At 41.9% G+C, this 20,570-nt stretch overlaps 1 protein-coding gene across 1 annotated transcript in view; it reads right to left on the reverse strand.

Annotated features, from left to right (window-relative positions):
* Window positions 1-1,273: 1,273 nt before the first annotated feature.
* LOC103657337 (zinc finger protein 91-like) overlaps window positions 1,274-20,570 on the reverse strand; it is a 686,132-nt gene continuing 666,835 nt past the window's right edge. The window contains 1 exon segment of the mRNA XM_040632913.1: window positions 1,274-2,671. Coding sequence (XP_040488847.1) covers window positions 1,274-2,671 — 1,398 coding nt within the window.

The raw sequence follows: 20,570 nt of genomic DNA on the forward strand, positions 1-20,570 counted from the left end.
CCACTTCAAGACCGAGGTCATTCTTAAGACGTGTATGTACAACTGCACGGCATTGTAGGAAAGAGTTAGCTCTCCTCTTTCAGTTATCTGTCAGGATTTCTTCCTTTCAACCACATCAAGTCATACTCTCTAAGGACTGCACTTATGAAGATACATGGGTAGTTTACTAAACTGCCACCTCTTTTTCCTTAAAGAACAATTAGTAAAACCTTGTATTTCTAATCGGAGGAAGTTCTCTAGTTTTGATATATAGAGAAGTATGTGTTCTGAACACAGATTTCATGGTAACTTACATCAGTGTTATAACCATAAGCAGCATCTCCATTGAGATTGACTTCGTACGTTATATATTATACCGTCCTTCATATTCCATGGAAAATTAGGGATACAGGAGTCCCACCGAATGTAGCGGGGTGTCTAGTATCTTTGATGTAGCAACAATCAGCCTCATGGTCTTACACACTAGAAATGAAAGAATTTTCTGAAGTGATTTCAGAGTAAAATATTAATATTGTAAATCACAAATCTCAAGTAGGGTCGATGTAAAAAATTAAAAAGCAGATATCAACATTACTTAGACATATGTAAAAGTCCATCCACTAGATCTGTTGAAACATAATGGCATATACATTTTCTAAGTGTTTAAGTTTGATTTTTCCATATAACTAGTTTCATACAGAGTCATGTCTGAATAGTGAATAATGTATTCTTTTTCCTTGATTTCTGTAACATTTATTGGCATTTGATGTTCAATTAAATAATTTTCTAAACACTGATATCTATTAATTTACTTCCTTGAACGCACTCTCTGGTGTTTGCTCTAGTGTGTATTAAAATGACGGTCTTTCCACATTCATTATGTTCTAAGGGTCTGAGTCTGGTATGCATTTTGTGATACTGAGTAAGGACTGAACTCAAGAAAAGGCTGGTCTATTTTCTTCACATGTTTTTGCTCCTATATGATAACTATGAAGTTAAGTAAGTCGGGACTTCCACTGAGAGGCTGGACACTATTTTTACATTTGTATAGTGACTCTCCTGTATGCAATCTCTGCTAAGGCATGAGGGGTGAGCAGTCCTTAAATGTTTTCTCACATTCCTTACAATTGTCAGGTTTCTTTCCAGTATGAATTCTATGTTGAGTAAGGTTTGAAGGACTGTTAAAGGCCTTCCCACATTCTTGACATTTGTAAAGCTTCTCTCCAGTATGCATCTGGTGATGATGAGTCACGGTTGAACATGATTTAAAGGCTCTGGCACATTCTTGACATTCTTAACGTTTCTCTCCAGTATGAATTCTGTGATGTCGAGTGAGGTGTGACTGCCGGTTAAAGGCCTTGCCACATTCTTGACATTTGTAAGGTTTTTCTCCAGTATGAATTCTGTGATGTTCAGTAAGGTGTGAGGGACTGTTAAAGGCCTTGCCACATTCTGGACATTTGTAAGGTTTCTCTCCAGTATGAATTCTGTGATGTTGACTAAGGGCTGAGAGCCTCTTAAAGGCCTTGCCACATTCCTTACATTTGTAAGATTTCTCTGAAGTATGCATTCGGTAGTGTTGAGTTAGGTTTGAACATGATTTAAAGGCTTTGGAACATTCTTGACATTTGTAAGTTTTCTGTCCAGTATGAAATCTCTGATGTCGAGTGAGGTGTGAGTGCCGGTTAAACGCCTTGCCACACTGTTGACATTTGTAAGGTTTCTCTCCAGTATGAATTCTGTGATGTTCAGTAAGGCGTGAGGGACTGTTAAAGGACTTTCCACAATCTTGACATCTGTAAGGTTTCTCTCCTGTATGAATTCTGTGATGTTCAGTAAGTTCTGAGGGCTTGTTAAATGCTTTGCCACATTCTTGACATTTGTAAGGTTTCTCTCCACTATGAATTCTGCGATGGTGAGTAAGGTCTGAGGGCCACTTATAGGCCTTGCCACAGTCGTTACATTGGTAAGGTTTTTCTTCAGTATGAATTCTGTGATGTCGAGTAAGTTCTGAGGGCCACTTAAAGTCCTTGCCACATTCTTGACATTTGTAAGGTTTCTCTCCTGTGTGAATTCTGCGATGTTGAGTAAGGTCCGCGGGACACTTAAAGGCCTTGCCACAGACTTTACATGGGTAAGTTTCCTCTCCAGTATGCCTTTGGTGATGTTGAGTCAGGGTTGAGAATGAGTTAAAGGCTTTGGCACATTCTTTATATTTGTAAGGTTTCTCTCCAGTATGAAATCTGCGATGTCGAGTGAGGTGTGAGCGCCGGTTAAAGGCCTTTCCACAATCTTGACATTTATACGGTCTCTCTCCTGTATGAGTTCTGTGATGTTCAGCAAGGTGTGAGGGCTTGTAAAAGGCTTTGCCACATTCTTGACATTTGTAAGGTTTCCCTCCTGTATGAATTCTGTTATGTTGGCGAAGGCTTGAGAGCCTCTTAAAGGCCTTGCCACATTCTTTACATTGGTAATGTTTCTCTCCAGTATGAATTCGGTGATGTCTATTAAGACTTGAGAGATGGTTAAAGGCCTCATCACAGTCTTTACATTTGTAAGATTTCTCTCCAGAATGAATTATGTGATGTCCAGGAAGGGTTGAGCACAATGTAGAGGCTTTGCCACATTCTTTACTTTTGTAAGGTTTCTCTCCAGTATGGATTTGCCTATGTCCATTTACTGATGAACAGTCCTTAAAGGATTTACCACATTCCTCCCATTTGTATATTTTCTTTCCAGTATGCATTTGCTGATGTTGAGATAGTGTTAAGTGGCAGTCAAAGGATTTACCACATTCCTTAAAAATATAAGTTTTCTCTCCCCTGGGGATGATCTTATTTATATTTAGTCTTGATGATTGACTAAATACTGTCTCTGGTTTATTACATCTCAATGGGTTTCTTCCCTCATGAATTCTCTGATCATCACCAAAACTGGAGGACTGGTTGAGAGCTTTCCCACATTCATTATACTCATGAGGATTCTCTCCCAAAGGGAGACTCTTATGTATAACAAGGTTACAGGTTTTAGTAAAGCCTTCCCCAGGTTTATGACATTCATAATGGTTCTCTGGAAACCCAGTCCTCACACATCTATGAACACTGGAGCCCTGGTTAAATGTTTTCTCAGATTCACTGCATTGAGCACTTCTGTCTCCATTGAAAGGGCTCTGGTCACTCTGTAGGGTTGACCCCTTGGTGAAGCACCTCTCATATGGACCCACCTTAGCACTTTGTTCATTTCTCAATCTCCGATTATCAGAAATTTTTGATTGGAGGGTCAAGCCAATCCTCTTCTCAAAATGGTTCAAATCATCATTTTCAGCACGGACTAGGTAACTTTCCAGATTTTCCAAGTTGTCTGTCCACAAACATGTACGTTTGAATATTTGACTGGAGCTTTTGCTTCCAGAAACACACTGCTTTGCAGAAACAGTTGACTTAAGAAGGGAGGTTTTCCACAATGTTTTATATCCTTCACCGTTTGGGACAGTGAGATTCTTATGAAGGGCAATTGCCTTGGTTTGGGTCCATCCTCCAGGAAATCTATGATGTCGTTCACTGTCCCCATCATTGTCCCAGTCTGTACTTAAGGGTAAAATCTCAGCAGCACTATTTTTGTATCTATGCATTGATACTTTTTGGGAATAACGTTGTATGCTTGGCGTTAGCAGGAAACTCTGGGTGTCATGTGAAGATATAGCTGAAAGATATCAAATAAAAGTAAAACCATTGCACTTACTATTTTCAGATGAATATACGGATGACTCTAATACAGAAGCTTCCCGGCAATCAGACAACGTCAGCAAGATGCCTGAGAAGGAATCATCAGGACTTCACTTCTCCATGGACACATAACATTGCACACAACGTACTGACCACATACCCTAATAGATAATTCTGTGATATTGTCATGGTCATAGCACTAATCACTTTCCTGTATCTCTAATAATCAGGAAAAGTGTCACATGAGCCCAAAATGAGTAGAACAATGGATATTTAAACAGAAAAGGGAAATGATCAAAATAGGATATAGTAAAAATAGGAACATATCAACAATAGGAATAGCTGTTTGTCAGGAAAGATCAACAACATTGACAGCCCATTAAGTAAATTAATTAAGAATAAAAGAGAAAAGACCAACTAAAACAAGAGGTGAAGAAGTTAAAGCAGACACAGTATAACTGACCATAGGAATAAAAGTAATTATAAGAGGAGATGATGGATAATCAGTGCCCACAAACTGATACCAAAAGATGAGTATAAGTTTCAAAAAAGGTGTAACAATTTAGACTCCATCATTCAGAAATTAAAAAAAAAAAAATCAGAACTTATCTCCAACCACAAAGCAGAATGAAAGAGGAATTAAAAACTACAACAACAACAACAATGAACTCTTAACAAAGAACGACTACGTGCCAGATGAATTCGACGGATATTCAAACAGACGTTTAAGGAAAAAGTACTTCAAATGTCCTCAAACATTTCCAAGGGGTGAAGATAAGAGAAATTAGCAAAACACTCTGGGGTACCAGCATTACCAGGTTATCCAAGCCAGAGGAAGACACGACAAGTAAAGAAGGTTACAGACTACAACCTGTGGGGAATATTCACTCAAAGTTCACAATAAAATAGAGCAAACTGAATCAAAAGGAAATTTCCCCATTTTACAAGGTAATCAAAGGGGAAAGTGTCTTGGAATTATGGGTGTTCCCACATATGGAAAACCATAAATGGAAGAGCCCCCTTTAACAGAATGAAGATCAAAAATGATATGATCATATTAAGTGAGAAAGAATACAAATATGGGCATATTGGACAGTATGTCATGTTACAAACAGAGTAGAGAGAGAAGGAAAACCCTCGACCTACTGAAGGCCATGCATGTATGAAAAGCTGAAATCTAACCTAGTCAATGGTAAAAGACCGCAAGCTTCTCCTCTATGTTCAGAAACAAGGTAAAGAAGTGACCGCACCACTGCCTTTGAATATAGTACTGGACATTCTGGTCAGAACAATTATGCAACCAAAAATACATAAAAGGAATCCAAATTAGAAAAGAAACGGTAACATTAGCTCTGTTCACAGATGACATGATTATAGAAATCCCTAAAAAAACCCTAATTTTAATTTTTTCACTGTTTTTTTTTTTTTGCCATTGTTAGTATTGTTTATTTCCGCCAGTTTTTCCCTACTAGACTTTCCATTTTCTTTTTTTTTTTTTAATATTACACAATACGGAGTTAAGAAATATTTTGGAATGGGGATGCCTGGGTGGCTCAGTCTGTTAAGCGTCTGCCTTCAGCCCAGGTCATGATCCCAGTGTCCTGGGATCGAGTCTCACATCAGGCTCCCTGCTCAGCGGGGAGCCTGCTTCTCCCTCTGCCTGCTGCTACCCCTGCTTGTTCTCTAAAGCTCTCATACTCTCTCTTTCTGGCAAATAAATAAATAAAATCTTAAAAAAAAAAAAAAAGAAATATGTTGGAATAAACAAATTAGCTTCCACCAGAAGAACTAGAAAAGGAAGAAATGTAGATGCCTCTGTCAAACAAATAATATTATTTATTATATAAATATACATATAAAATAGGGGCACCTGGGTGGCACAGCGGTTAAGCGTCTGCCTTCGGCTCGGGGCGTGATCCCGGCGTTGTGGGATCGAGCCCCACATCAGGCTCCTCCGCTATGAGCCTGCTTCTTCCTCTCCCACTCCCCCTGCTTGTGTTCCCTCTCTCGCTGGCTGTCTCTATCTCTGTCAAATAAATAAATAAAATGTTTTAAAAAAATATATATATACATATAAAGTAAGTATAAATTTACAGCGAGAGAGGGAACACCAGCAGGGGGAGTGGGAGGGGAGAAGCAGGCTTCCCGCTGAGAAGGGAGCCTGACATGGGGCTTGATCCCAGAACGCTGGGATCATGGCCTGAGCCGAAGGCAGACGCTTAAGGACTGAGCCACCTAGGCGCCCTCGGTTTGATTTTTAAAAAAGATTTATATATTTCACAGAGAGAGAGAGAGAGAGAGAGAGACAGAGGAAGATCCAAGGGTATGAGTGGGAGTCGCAGAGGGAGACGGAGAGGGAATCGCAAGCAGGCATCACACTGAGTGCAGAGCCTGACTTGAGGCTGGATCCCAGGACCCCGAGATCGACCTGAGCAGAAATCAAGTCAGTGGTTTAACAGAGTGAGCCACCCAAGCACCCCAATTATCTTTTAACTCTTATCTCTGTGGTAAAGTTCTCGCTATTCTTTTCTCAACCCTTTGAGTACCCTTATGATTGTTGTCTTAAATTCTCCATCAAGCAAGTTACTCCTATATGTTTCTATTAGATCTCCGGCCTTGCCCTTACCTGCTTGTTTTGTTTGGGAGAAATTCTTTCATCTTGGCATTTTGTCTAAGTCTCTACCTTCCTCTGTATGTTAGAAAAGCCAGTGATGTGTCCGGCTATCGCCTTCAGGCCAGTGGTTTCCAGAGGCTCTCCTTGCCTGCTGTGGGCAGTGTTTGGTGCCTCGCCTGAATGTGGCCAGTTCTGACTAGGTGCGCTCTAGTCTGCTTGTGAAAGGAGACCTGACATCAACTCCACCAGAACTGAGACCCTGCAGAACTCTCTGCTCAGGAGATGTGATGTGGGCAGTGGCCCACCCTGCTAAGCATGAAGCAAGCCTCACTGTATACAGAACACAAAATATACACCTTCTTTTCTGTATGTACAATCAGACTTTTCATGGTATTGCTGACCACAACAGAACAGCTACTGAAAAATGAATCATTATCCTTCAATTGATCCAATGTTCAATGTGAGTGTACCATGCTACCCAACTTAATTTTATCAGTTTCTACAACTCATAAAAGTCTTCTTTCCACTCAGGTCAGGAGGACTGTAGGGACAGCATGGGCTGTGAAACAACAGAGGGACATTTAGCCCAAATATTGGAAGGCTGTTCGAAGCAGAAATGGTCACTGCTGGTGATTGGTGACTTGCTTCTCAACGAATCAGTGCCTTGCACACAGATCAGAGCACAGGTCTAGACTCATCACGGGGCTGAGTGGAAGTGAGGGAGGGCCCTGCCAACCTCAGGTCAGCATCCTTGGGAGGGCGCCCATCTATACTGGAACAGACCTAAGTTGGGGTGATATTCCCGGGATACCAATGCCTGTGGAACCACAGCACACACCTGGCTGTTCTCACGAGCAGTGTCCGGCAGCCGTCCTCACCTTCAACATCGACTCTGTCATGTGACGTCTTTAAGCTATGCCCACAGTGTTTACATCATCCAATACCCCCCTCGTTATCCACTCCACGCATCTGGGCCTGGAAAAGTACAGTTCTCTCGCTCATCCAAAAGCAACTGGTCCTCAGGACCACCCGGGAATTCATTAAATCATGTGAAAAAGATCCGACTTCCCAGAAAACCCATTTCCCAAGTCGCCATCTCTGTCACATTTGCTCATCACAAATAGCTTCCTAAGACCTTGCAGTGACCAAAGGAAGCTCTCTACCAGATCTTTCCTCACATTTCGAGTTCAGCATATTTCATTTTCCTAGGACTTATCTTCCTCTCAAACTGTATCAACACCATGTTTTATCTGTCCTCACAACTCTCTCAGTGCCAAATGGCTAAATTAATCCTGTGGCCCACTGATGGCTTCTGGCTGTTCTTCCAGTGAAGTGGGGACAACAATGTATTTAAATCTCAGATATGGCCTCAAGTGATCCTGTTACCAACCATTTACCATTGAATTAGAACATTCCAAGCTACTCCTAAGGCCCTGCAAGGGCCTGCCTGGCTTAGGTGGGAGCGGGAGAGTAGTGACAATGGGGTCTCCGAAACACTGGAGGGAAGGTCAGCTGGGATGCCTACATCACTGGAATGGAGATGAGGAGACAGAAGAACTGGAGAGGATTTGGAAAGAAAACAAGTACAATTTAGCTTTCTAGATTCAGAATCAGTAGTGTAGCCGTGGACAGGGGTCCTCTGCCCACGTGTAGAATTCATGCCAATGCTTCAACCCAGACACGTTTCATCTCTTATCTTCAGCTGCACCATCACTCCCAATACAAGACTGCTTTCTTCCTAAGCTAGAACATCTACTCAGCACCCAGCACTGTCCCATCTTTGTTCCCTTCAAATAAATGTTAAAAAAAAAAACAACCAAACAAACCATGACTCATGAAGTCTCCACATTTTACCTAATCAAAGTGTTACAGTAAAGTGAGCAATTTGGATGATGTCACTTCCAAGAAGGGAAAAGAACAGTAAGTAAAGAAATCTTATTTCTCCAATCGTAAAGGAAGGAGTGAATTAATTAATCTGCATGGAATTTAATATGCTCCCTGGAGAATCACTCCCATATTTAAATTAAGTTTTGAATACCATGTCATTCCCTGGAAACTATTCTTCAAATCTCTGATCAACGCACACAAGCAACAGTTCATGAACACTGGAGTAAAGAAAACAGAGTGGATCCTACAGGAGTAATACCACGTATACAAGAGACGATTTGCACGGGGAGATTCTCAAACCAAGATACAGGACATGTAGGAAACATTAATTCAACACAATATAGAGAAAACTATTCCTATTATGAATCTATAATATTTTTGCTAGGAAATCATCAATTTTCAAACTTGGAAATGACCTGTTTGAGCCAATATTCCTTTTCCTTCTGAAGATATAGGTACACACACATACATGCACGTGCTTCTTGTTAGTTGTTACTCCGAAATCTGTCTTTAGCTTTAATATAATACATGGCATTCTGTGCATATCAAAACCATAAAACTCGGCTTGTGTTCTGTATGTTCACAGAAACAAGCCGAGAAACACACAGGGTAAAATGTTATAAATAGTCCTTGAGAATTCTGTAGCCACGGCTTATCATTATATCTGCAGTGACTTCATTCAATTAGCAGTTGATTAGAAGAACCCCTGGCCATTAGATGGTGAGCCATGGTTCAATACAAGAAAAAAAAAAGTAACATTTAAAAAAATCATTCATGACAATTTTTTTTTTAAGATTTTATTTATTTATTCGACAGAGATAGAGACAGCCAGCGAGAGAAGGAATACAAGCAGGGGGAGTGGGAGAGGAAGAAGCGGGCTCATAGCGGAGGAGCCCGATGTGGGGCTCGATCCCATAACTCCGGGATCACGCCCTGAGCCGAAGGCAGACGCCCAACCGCTGTGCCACCCAGGCGCCCCTATTCATGACAATCTTTATGCAAATCTCGGCAATAAAAGAAAATCTTACAAATACTGAAAGAGAGGAAGGAATACACTCAAAACCATTCTAGGAGGTCAGCGTTACCCTGATACCAAAGCAGGATAAACACAACACCAAAAGAAAAAGGGCTAGTTTGTCTGATACGAGTTTTGCTACTCTGGCTTTCTTTTGACATCCATTTGCATGTACAAAATCCCAAATGCAGTCAAAAGAAAAAAAGAAACACACTGAAAATAATTATCTCTCGCTAGATACCCATCTCCCCCTGGATCCTTTCAGGTATATGAACAAATACAGTTATCTGCTGAATACCACGCTTTTGATCAGAAGGGTCCACTTACACAGCTGAGTTTGTTTTAATAAATACAGGGCACTACTGTACATGTGTTTTCTCTTCATCATGACACCTTAATATTTTATTTCCTCAAATTACTTCATTATAAAGATATGGTATATACCACAGACCACATACGAAGAATGGGATGACTGACTGTTAATGTTCTGGGTAAGGCTTCTGGTCAGCAAGAGGCTACTTCCATGAAAAGTAGGTACGGTTTTCAGTATTGGGGACTCAAATACACATAGAGATGTTCAATTGTGCAGGTGTTAACACCCTTCATTCCTACACTGTCCACAGCTCAAATGTAAAGTGATCTAGTTGTTCTCTCTCTATGGTCCTGGGGTGGAGCCCAGTATCCATCAGGCTCCCTGCTCCATGGAAGCAGGGGTTATACTTTCCCCGCTCCCTCTGCCCCTCCCCCTGCTCATGTGCTCTCTCTGAAATATTTTTTAAAAAATCATGTCTGAAAGTGATTTTGACTTACTTGCTGTTGTGAATTCTCTGATGTTAGATTTGCTTTCCATTACACAGTTTACCCATTATTTACGTCCTTTATGTTTTAGCCTTACAAGGGTTGTTTTTTTCTGACGTGTGTATTAAAAACAAAGGTCTTGCATCCATTTTCCGTTTCTAGGGTCTCTACCCAGTATGTTCTCTGTGAGGTTCAGTAAGGGTACAGTTCCAGGAAAAGACTGTGCAGCCATTCTTGACAATTTCAAGGCATCTCAACTGGATGTATTATCTCATGTTGAATGGTTTTGATTAGGAATTAAATGCCTTGCCACAGGGGCGCCTGGGTGGCTCAGTCGTTAAGCGTCTGCCTTCAGATCAGGTCATGATCCCAGGGTCCTGGGATCGAGGCCCACACTGGGCTCCCTGCTCAGCGGGAAGCCTGCTTCTCCCTCTCCCACTCCCTCTGCTTCTGTTCGCTCTCTCGGGGTGTCTCTGTCAAATAAATAAAATCATTAAAAAATAATAATAATAAATAAATAAATAAATGCCTTTCCACATTCTTTACAATTAAGGGCTTCTCTCCACTACGCACCCTCTGGGGTTCACAAAGTTCATAGTTTTGCTTAAAGGCCTTGTCACGCTTTATCTTACATCTGCCAAACATCTCCCAACTATGTCTTATGTTAGATTGGTAAGTTTTGACTGGTACTTAAAGGTTTGGCCACATTTTATACATTTCTTCCAATTATAAAATCTCTGCTACTGTGTGAGTTTTGAACACAAGTTAAAAGCTTTGCCACAGTTACTCACACATTCTAGTCTTCTCTCCAGGGAGGACACAATGATGTTCAGTGAGAGCTGAGCTTCCTAAGACCCCCACACTGACTACCTTTACCCCGGTTCTCCGGATACGGTTCTCTGATGTCTACTGGAATCTTACCCTTGGTTAACATTTTTCACAGACTGATTGCATTGGTAGTTCTCTCTCCATTAGTGAGACCTCTGCAATTAAGGAAGATAGAGTCCTCACTAGAGTACAGAACACGTAAAACCTCGCTCTACAGGAAGTATTATGTGATAACTACTGAACAGTGACATTTCAATAAAGACCCTCCTGTCTTTATCAAAATTAGAGGCTTTAGAACAAGAAGGATGATGATGATATGTTCGTGGGAAAATAATGAACCTTCTGAACAGGACTTCCCAAATCTTTCACATTTAGAATTTTTATCTTCATTTTCAAATATCGAACTTTCAGATTAATTATTCAGGGAAATATTTCTAATAATATACCTGAAGGATTTAGTATGGACTAGGTGATTCCCCAATATTTCCAGATGTCTTTTCAGAAAATTTGTGTTTTAAAAAATGGATTTGGGTCCTTGGTTTCAAAGACATTGTTCTGCAAATATAAGTGACTTAGGTGGGGCTTTCCCCCAAATGATTTATAAACTTGATCTCTTCTGGCACCAGGATTTCATTATGACTGTCCCAGTATGGTTATATCCATCGTAACATCCTTCCTGCCCTTCATGACCCCCCCATCCCCTTCCCAGTCATTCATTAAGTATAAATACTCAGGGCCACTGCTTCCACATCTTCCCGTATCACTCTATGCAAAGAATCTTCTTTGCCAACATGCCAAAGGTGTTATGGAAAGACACAACTAGAAGATGGAAAATAAGACATCCCACTTACTATACTCACACACATACCAAACTAATACCCATCCTAGGACAGCAACAGAATGGAGAAATAGGAACCACCAGGACTGTGCACCTCCATGCAGACAAAAATGGACCAAATTACCTTTTAGAATGCTCCAGAAGCCAGTTAGGACAACACAGCACCCCCAGGCAAGTACAAACGAAGAACAGAGATCGAGGAGACAAGGACAAGTTGGGACACTTGCCCACAACCCTGGTCACCCTCCCGGACACTCCATGGCAGCACTGTGAGAAAACGCCTACCTCCCCTCCCGAGAGAAACCAATGAGTGACCTGTAGGTTCAATGACGCGGCTTTTCACCTGCCTCACGTGGAAAACAGGGAATGAGCACCGTCTGGATGCAGTGTGGTGACGGCTCAGACAAGGGTGCGCACTTGCTCGAACCAGGACGAGACCACAGAGCTGAAGACGGAGAGGAAGGTACCACGCGTTCTCAAGTAGTAACTCCACGTTCTTGAACTGGGAAACGACAGACGCAGACATGACAGATGCCCAGAACATGTGTCACAGGCCCCAGAATTGCAATTACTTACCCTTAAGGAAGCAAGCCCATAATCGTGGGCGCACAGGCTGTTTTCTTAAATTCCCAAATTCCACTCAAGGATCGCAAGGCTTACAAAGAAATATGAAAATATGTTCCCATCAGAGGAACAAAATAAATCTCCAAAACTAGCCCTAATAAAGAACCGTACATTGCCAAATATATACACATATTGTCTGATGAAGAAGTCAAATTACCATCAGAAAGATGCTCAGGAGGAAGAAGAGAAAACAGGTACCTAGACATTATCAGGAAAACTACGCATGACCAAAATAGAAACCCAAAGAGACAGAGAGTATAACATCCATGAACCAGAAATTGGGAGCTGAAGAGTACAATTACTGAATTTAAAAATACACTAAGGGATCAGCCACAGACTTGATGAGGCAGAAGAAAGAATCCAACCTCTTAAAGACACGTTTTCTAAATTCTCTACTGAGAGGAGCAAAGAAATACGTGGAAAAGGATGGAGTCTAAGGGACTCCTGGGACACCAACGAGTGGTCCAATATGCACATTAAGGGGACCCATAAGGAGGAGAGGGACCTATGGGGAAAAAAGAGACAAATTCAAGCTTGGTTAATTCTAAGTAGGATAAATGTCAAGACAGGAACCCAGTGACATGTAATTAACCTATCAAATATCACCGGTGAGAAGAGAGTGTTGAAACAGCACGGCAATGTACTCATCCTGTACAAGGGCTCCTAGAAGTTGAGTAGTGGGCTCTCAGCGGACCCAGCAGGAACAGGGGCATGGCATGATGTACTCAGGTACCGAAAGACCAACAAATAGCCACCAAGAAGACTTCACCTGGCAAAGCGGTTTTCCACAGATGCAGAAATGAAGACATTCCCAAGTAAAAACTGCACTATGTTTACCAGTAGACCTGTCCTACAAGAAATGTTCAAGGAACATTCTCTAGATGAAATAAGAGGAGTCTAAACAGTAACTGAAACCACATGAGAACATAAAGCTCTCTGCTAAACAGAAAGATTTAGACAATTATGCAAACCTGTAGTGCTGGGATTAGATACCAGATGCATTTATTTCTGCTACAAAACTTTGTTTTAAAAAAGTATAAAAATCATCAATGTAAGTAATAAAGTACACAGCATAAAAGATAGAATTTGTGATATTGGAAACAAAGTGAGTGCGGGGTGGAGACAGGAAGAAGATTTTTGTATGCAGTGATAATACAGAAGACACAAAAGTTAATGAGAAAGGTACCAAGGCATAGCATGGGTGTAACACCACAATTAAAATGTAATACCAAAACATGATACAGAGGTATAAAATGTTTAGATGTTTCAAAATTATTTTGAATTCAAGAAAGTCTTTCTCTCATGCAAATAGAATAAAAACCCACCAGCAAATACATGATGAAATTAATTCTATGTTTATGACAACTCACCTGGGTATAGTACAACACTCACTGACCACTAACCAAGGAGAAAAATAACCAGCAGGACTCAGAGTGTGTATGTGTGATAATACAAATACAAGACAAACACACACATCATTTTATTGACAAAAAGCATAAAGCTCATTCTTTCTTGAGTTATACTCACATGGTCTTGAAATGTACTGAGTTGAAAATTCTCGTCCTGTAACAAAATACGCAGGTAAAACCGAATCCACAACGAACTAATGTTGTGCAAAGACCCAGAGAAAGACAAAATTTAACACAAGAAAAAGACTGATGTATTACATAAAAGAAAAACTTCTATATAACTATAATTCTAAATTGTGTCCATGTACCCATAAAAAACTAGCATTTGATTGGCATGTCTTCATTGACCGTAAAATGATAAAGAATATTCATTAAAATCGATCATAAAAAGCTGTAAATGAAAATTTTATGAGCACTTAAAAAGCTTGAAAGAAACGTATTACATTATTAATATATTCCTCCTCCTACACAGAATCTAAAGCCATAATCCATTCTTTAAAGCAGAGGAAAGAATACCTACATTTCTAAATAAACAAACACCATGAAAACTGTAAAATATGCTGATAGACACTGTACATGAAATTAACATTTGGGATTAAATTCTGAGGAAAATAGAAGAAAAACCTAATGATGAATTTCCCAAGAAGTAAAATTACATTACCGAACAAAAGGATTTTTCAAATATGGGTGGGGTGTGGGGGGTGCTGATAAGCATCTGCCTTCAGCTCAGGTCATGATCTCAGGCTGCTGGGATCCAGCCCCACATTGGGATCCCCGCTCAGCAGGGTGTCTGCTTCTCCCTCTCCTTCTGCCCTTCCCCTGCTCATTCTCTCTCTCTCTCTGTCTCGCTTAAATAAAATCATTAAAAACTATATATGGGAATTTTACTAATTATGTAACTCACTTCTTAGAAAGCACATGCCCATGTCATATCAGAACTTTTGATCTAAAAAGTGCAGAGCTAAATCTCATATATAACTAATTAGAAAGTGAAAACACACATGACAAAGTCACAAGAACTTCACAGAAGACAGAATTATAAAATGATGCAATTATTAAAAAAAAGGTAATGACTGAGACTTTATTCAAGGCTACAAGTTCTGAGTCTCTAAACGTGCTAGTTCCCCAACAGCATTATTTATGTAGGAACTCTAGAAACAAACAGAGACATTACATTATTTCACCATTGAGAAATGGAGCTCATAGAGTGGAAACTTCTATTTTAGTTAATCCGGAAAAAAAAACTTTTTTTTTAAAGAGAAACTGTACAGTTCCTCCTTTTAGGGAAGTGCTTTGTTATTTGATGAAGTTACTGAGTCTCAATTTTATAAGGTTAAGATTAAAGCCTCCATAACATGGGAAAGTATACACTGAAAACATTAGAAATCTGTCTCTAGTGTTGTAGGAATTTCTGCACCAAACCCCAATGTGCACACAGCTACCCTGACCTACTTCTGCCATGATGAAAAACAGAATTTACACAGGGCTTAGCACAGAAATAGGGAGATTTCCCCAGGGCCCTCACGGCAATGGAGAAGCAATCAGATTAAGGAGGACCTCCCACTCCAAGGAGAGTCTCCTGGCCTCCCTGTGCATGTGATGGACCATCACTGGAGCTGAAGGAGAATCCCTAGAGATGTAAGAGCTTGATAATGTTGGATAGCAGATGTTCCTCCGTGAGAGAGAGAAATAAAACTGGGCGTCTCCAACCGATTTTCATTCAAGGAGAGCTACTTGAACCACTGCTTAAGGTCTACCTTCCTCCTTCAGACTTGGACCTACCCTCCTCCATCTGCCTCATTCAGTCCCACCTACCCGGATGGAAGGCTACTGTCTCTCTCTTCACATCCCAGAACTGCTTCTCTTGCTCCAAAAACATGATCAGGTTTGGCTTTGAGAGAATGAAGCCTGTTTATGAGGAAAAAGGAAAACGAGTATTGTTGCAGATTCTTCTAACTTTCCATCAGGATTGTGTTCAGTAGAGAAGAGGACATTGTAGAATCTAGAAAATGGTTTCTCAAAGGCTATTGCCCAACAGTCCCTTTGGAACACACAGGAGGCATTTCCCATGTTCACATCCTGACCTCCACTTCCAAGTAGCAGCCGTAATAACAAATCGAAATTTCAGTTTAAGTTGTAAGCAGTCCCGTGCTATGGCACTAAATGATTAGAACTGCCACTCAGCTACAGAAGTGATGCTGTTCCCTTCAGGAAGGGGAAGCTAGGGCTGAAAAGGACACATCATGAAGATGTTTCTCTACATCTACAGAACCCTACTTATTTCCCTTTCTGTCTGGATCTGAATTCTAGGCATTCACGGGGGAACCTTCCAAGCGACAGTCTTCACAGGAAGGAAGAAAACTCTGAGTGTGGTTTGGGAAATCTGGAAGGAGTCATCCTCACCCAAGAACAGGAGGTGTCCGTAGTTCTCCAGCATCACGTCCCTGTACAGTTCCCGCTGCGTGTGGCTCAGGCATCGCCACTCCTCCTGGGAGAATTCTATGGCCACATCCTTAAATGTCAGCAGTCCCTGCAAGAAATACCACAGTGACCAAGTGGCCATTGACAGAGTTCACAGTGGTCCCTAAGATCAAGAGGAAGTTAATGTCACCACGTACAACCAGACCTGACCCCTCCTTCTCCGTGCCATGAGTGTGAATCAAAATAAAAGCCTACAGGATGAAGGGCTGCCTGATTGAGAACTTTCACTCCCAGAAGTCAAGAATATGAACTACACAGAGGGGAAGGCCCTCTTTGTCCATTGAAACCTGTTGGGATGTGGGAGAGCAGCCAATGGTCGAGAAAGAATTCTTGAGATGTTTCTGATGTGAAACATTGCGGTTCTGGATTGAATGATGAAGAATGAATTGCTGAGGTATCTGTGGTGCAAAAAATGTGGTGTTAAAGGGAGAGGACCAGAGGTTGAAAGAGCTACACTGAAGTTGTGAGCAGCCACGGATTATATGCTTTCAAGTGGGGAGGGGGTGAGGGATAACACAAATGTCTAAGGAATTTGGAAGCGTGTTTCCAGGACCCTGAGGGCGTCACTGGCGTGATCATGAGGTCACTTACTGTTTGGTAATACCTTTGTCATGAGACCCTTCAGATATTTATCAGTGAGCCATTTGCTTGAAGGATGATGGCAACATATATTTCGGGGGCAGAGATAAAGGAAGTTTCCAAAGGGATTTTCATAGGTTAGAGAGGATTTTCAGGATCCTGATGGTCTGGCTATTGTCAAGCTAAGGCTGCTCTTTGCTTCCAAAAAACATTAACATTGAGGGGGTTGTGAATTCCCTGAGGAATGTCATACTCTGCTTATCTCAGGCATTTATCAATGGATCGGAAGTTGAAGGAAATCTAATTTTATCCACACTTCTTTTGACTTTGTTCTCCTCAGAAACTACAACCAAGGGGCACCTGGATGGCTCCGTTGGCTAAAGGTTTGCGTTCAGCTCAGGTCAGGATCCCAGTCTCCTGGGATTGAGCCACGAGCTGGGCTCCCTACTCAGTGGAGAATCTGCTTCTCCTTCTTCCCTCTTTCTTCACGCATGTGCTCCATGTCTGTCTCAAATAAGAAAATGTTAAAAAAAAAAAGAAAGAAAGAAAGAAAAACTACTAGCAAGAGAAACTCAGAAGATTGAAGTTTACATCTGAAATGTGATAGTTTCTGCATATTGCTCAGTGTATTATGTTCCTTACAAGGGATGAGAGGGACAATATGAACGTTACAGGGGAGGAACCTGGCAGAGAGCAGCAAGCCAATGAAAGAAGTTATCCGCTGAACAGAAACAAATTGGCATTAGTGCCTAAGGCACACCAAAGGACACAGCATCACTGGTGTTTTCTTGTGGTCTGAAAACAGGAATTCAGAATACAAATCTAATTATGAAAACACAGTGGATATACACACAGTTCAGTCACCTACAGTTTCTGCAGAGGCTGCTTTTAGGTAAGAAGCCTTGAGCAAAGGAACTGAGAAAGGGCCCCCCGGGACCCCCAGGCTGAGTCCAGACAGGCCCAACAGGGGACCCATCTCAACATGACCATAGGCCCTAACTAACCAATGGGCTACCGACAACCAGGTACAGAGACCAGAAACGGGAAAAGACCCGAAGTCCCCATAACACCTCACCTTCCCCCTTTTAAGAAAAACCCCCACCCACTGCTCCTTGCAGACAGCCTCTCCTCTGCTGTCCTGCCTGCTGCTCTCTCGCAGTGGATTCAATCAACTTCTACAGCCTTTGTTTGGCCTCAGGTGAATTCCTTTCAGTGCCCACTTGACTGGCTTCTCTGCAACCCTTGACCCATATTTGGGGCCCCATCTGACTGACGGAGACATCACAGTTTCCATGTGCTGTAATAGCTAGTATAGTTCATTTTTTATTTTAATTTTTAAAGATTTATTTATATTTTATTCTTTTAATCATTTTTTTATTGGGATGCCTGGGTGGCTCAGTCAGTTGGGCATCTGCCTTCAGCTCAGGTCATGATTCTGAGGTTCTGGAATTGCCTCCAGGATTGGGTTCCTTGCTCAGCGGGGAGCCTGCTTCTCCCTCTGCCTGCTGCTCACCCTGCTTGTATGCTCTCTCACTCTTTTTCTAACAAATAAATAAAATTTTAAAATAAGACTGTATTTATTTGAAAGAGTGAGAGAGCACAAGGAGGCAGAGTGAGAGGGAGAAGCAGGTTCCCCGCCCATCGGGGAGTCAGATGTGGGGCAGGATCCCACAACCCGAGCTGAAATCAACAGTCCAAGCTTAGCCGACTGAGACACCCAGGCGCCCTTTAAGTGTATTTTACATAGAATACCTCTTATGCATTCTAAACACCAAGACTCACCCACCACCCCCTTTTTTAGAATGTGAACTTTCCAAGTTATTCCGGACCTTATAGCCATCGTGTTTACTTCTGCATTTTCTCACTCCTGGGCTACGCAGAGCTGGTCAAGCATTCAGAGGGGACCTAAATGAGAAATGTTTTCCCTCCGTGATATCCCAGGACCAGACCTCGTCAGCAATAGGAATCTTGGACTCAACACCTTCCCCTCTGGATCTGCCACCAAGGGAATATTTTCAAGAGTTGCAGGACTTTAATTCAAAGTGACAACTGTTGATGCCTATTGGATGCCAGGTTGGAGACACAGGAGAGAAGGCTCTGGGTTACAGAGAAGTGTTCTAAAGACCCGACCTTGAGTATCATTTTTGAAAGAACATAAAAATAGCTGAAAACATAAGGGAGAAACTTCAGAACTACAAGAATCAACATTTGCAATTTCTAAAGGCAAGGAGTCTAGGAGAAAAAGATGACAGAGCCTCTCCTGGGTCACCAGGCTTACCTGAGAACCGGCCATTTCTTCTCTCAGTTCGTCCTCTAGATTTCTTTCTTACAAGATCGCTGTGGAGAAATCACAGCTGCATCAGGAGAAAAATCCCCCTGAAGCCCCCAACAGAGTCTCTACACCAGAAACGGCTTCCCTGAAGGCACAACTGTGAAATGCAGAAACGGCCTAGTCCTCTGAGTCAGGAGCTATTCAGAACTCTGAGCTCCTACTTGGAGATCAATCTCTGACTTTTCCTTAACTGCTTTCCAGGTTGGGGGGTGGGGATGCTCCCCTCCCACAGGTGCCCACAAATTCAGCTACAGCACAGGAACCGTGTGCTGCATGGACCTGACCCTCCCAGACTCATGGAGCAGAGACCCTGTTACCTCTCCTTGAGCCAAGGCCTGCTCTCAGCTCTCATACAATCACCAGAAGCCCTCGTGCTTACCCCTGGCCTCACTGAGAATCACCTGGAGCCCTTCATTAACACAACACTGCTGTTTTCGCCCAAACCAATGGACAGAACCTGAGGGGGAGGCCGCCAGATAGGTTCCTTTTTGAAACTCCACACGTGACCCTATTGGGAAGCATTTGGGGAGCCGACCAGGCAAAGGACAGTAACCAAGGCTGTGGTGGTGACAGATTCAGATCCAGGCCTTCTCCACTGCTCAGAGTGTCTGGAGATTAACACATTCTCCCTCTTTCTGCTACAGAGAGGGAGACACCTTACAAATGGAGCTTTCCCTTATAAATGCAAATGTGTCGTTTAAAAGTAAACACAGGATTTTGGAGTTTTTCCTTTATCTGACTTTTATTTAAAATAACCAGCCTAAAATAATGCTTAGACCAAAGAGACATTTTAGGGTGACAAAATGTTCTCCCCTTCAGTAGGTAAATGTCTATTTTCATAAGCAACTGCCACACAGTTTTCCGAAGTGACTGTACTTTCTACCCTCCCATCAGCAATATATGAGAATTCTAATTCTCAACATTCTCAGGAACATTTGGTGTTATCGTTTTTCTGGATTTCACCCATTCTAGAAAATATCGAGTGGTTTGTCACTGTAAAATATGAGGTGTTCTTAAAACAGTTGTCCCGGTGACTGAAATGAAAACCACTTAAAAGCATCAAGTATAACAAAAAAGCGGCTAGATGAATGCTCATCGAGGCTCCGTTTCAAAGTAAGTAACCTTTGTCTTCTCCACAAACCTCTCCTCCTCACTTCTCAGCCCTTTGTTTCAGCATCCTGGTTCCACCCTAACAACGTGAGGAACAGTGCTGGCAGCACGGACACAATTCCTGTTGAAACCGGCTAGATCCTGGGGCGCCTGGGTGGCTCCGTTGTTAAGCGTCTGCCTTCGGCTCAGGGTGTGATCCCTGCATTCTGGGATCGAGCCCCACATCAGGCTCTTCCGCTATGAGCCTGCTTCTTCCTCTCCCACTCCCCCTGCTTGTGTTCCCTCTCTCGCTGGCTGGCTCTCTCTGTCAAATAAAGAAATAAAATCTTAAAAAAAAAAAAGGAACCGGCT

Source organism: Ursus maritimus, unplaced genomic scaffold (assembly GCF_017311325.1).
Source record: "Ursus maritimus isolate PB19 unplaced genomic scaffold, ASM1731132v1 scaffold_19, whole genome shotgun sequence".
NCBI classification, from domain to species: Eukaryota; Metazoa; Chordata; class Mammalia; order Carnivora; family Ursidae; genus Ursus; species Ursus maritimus.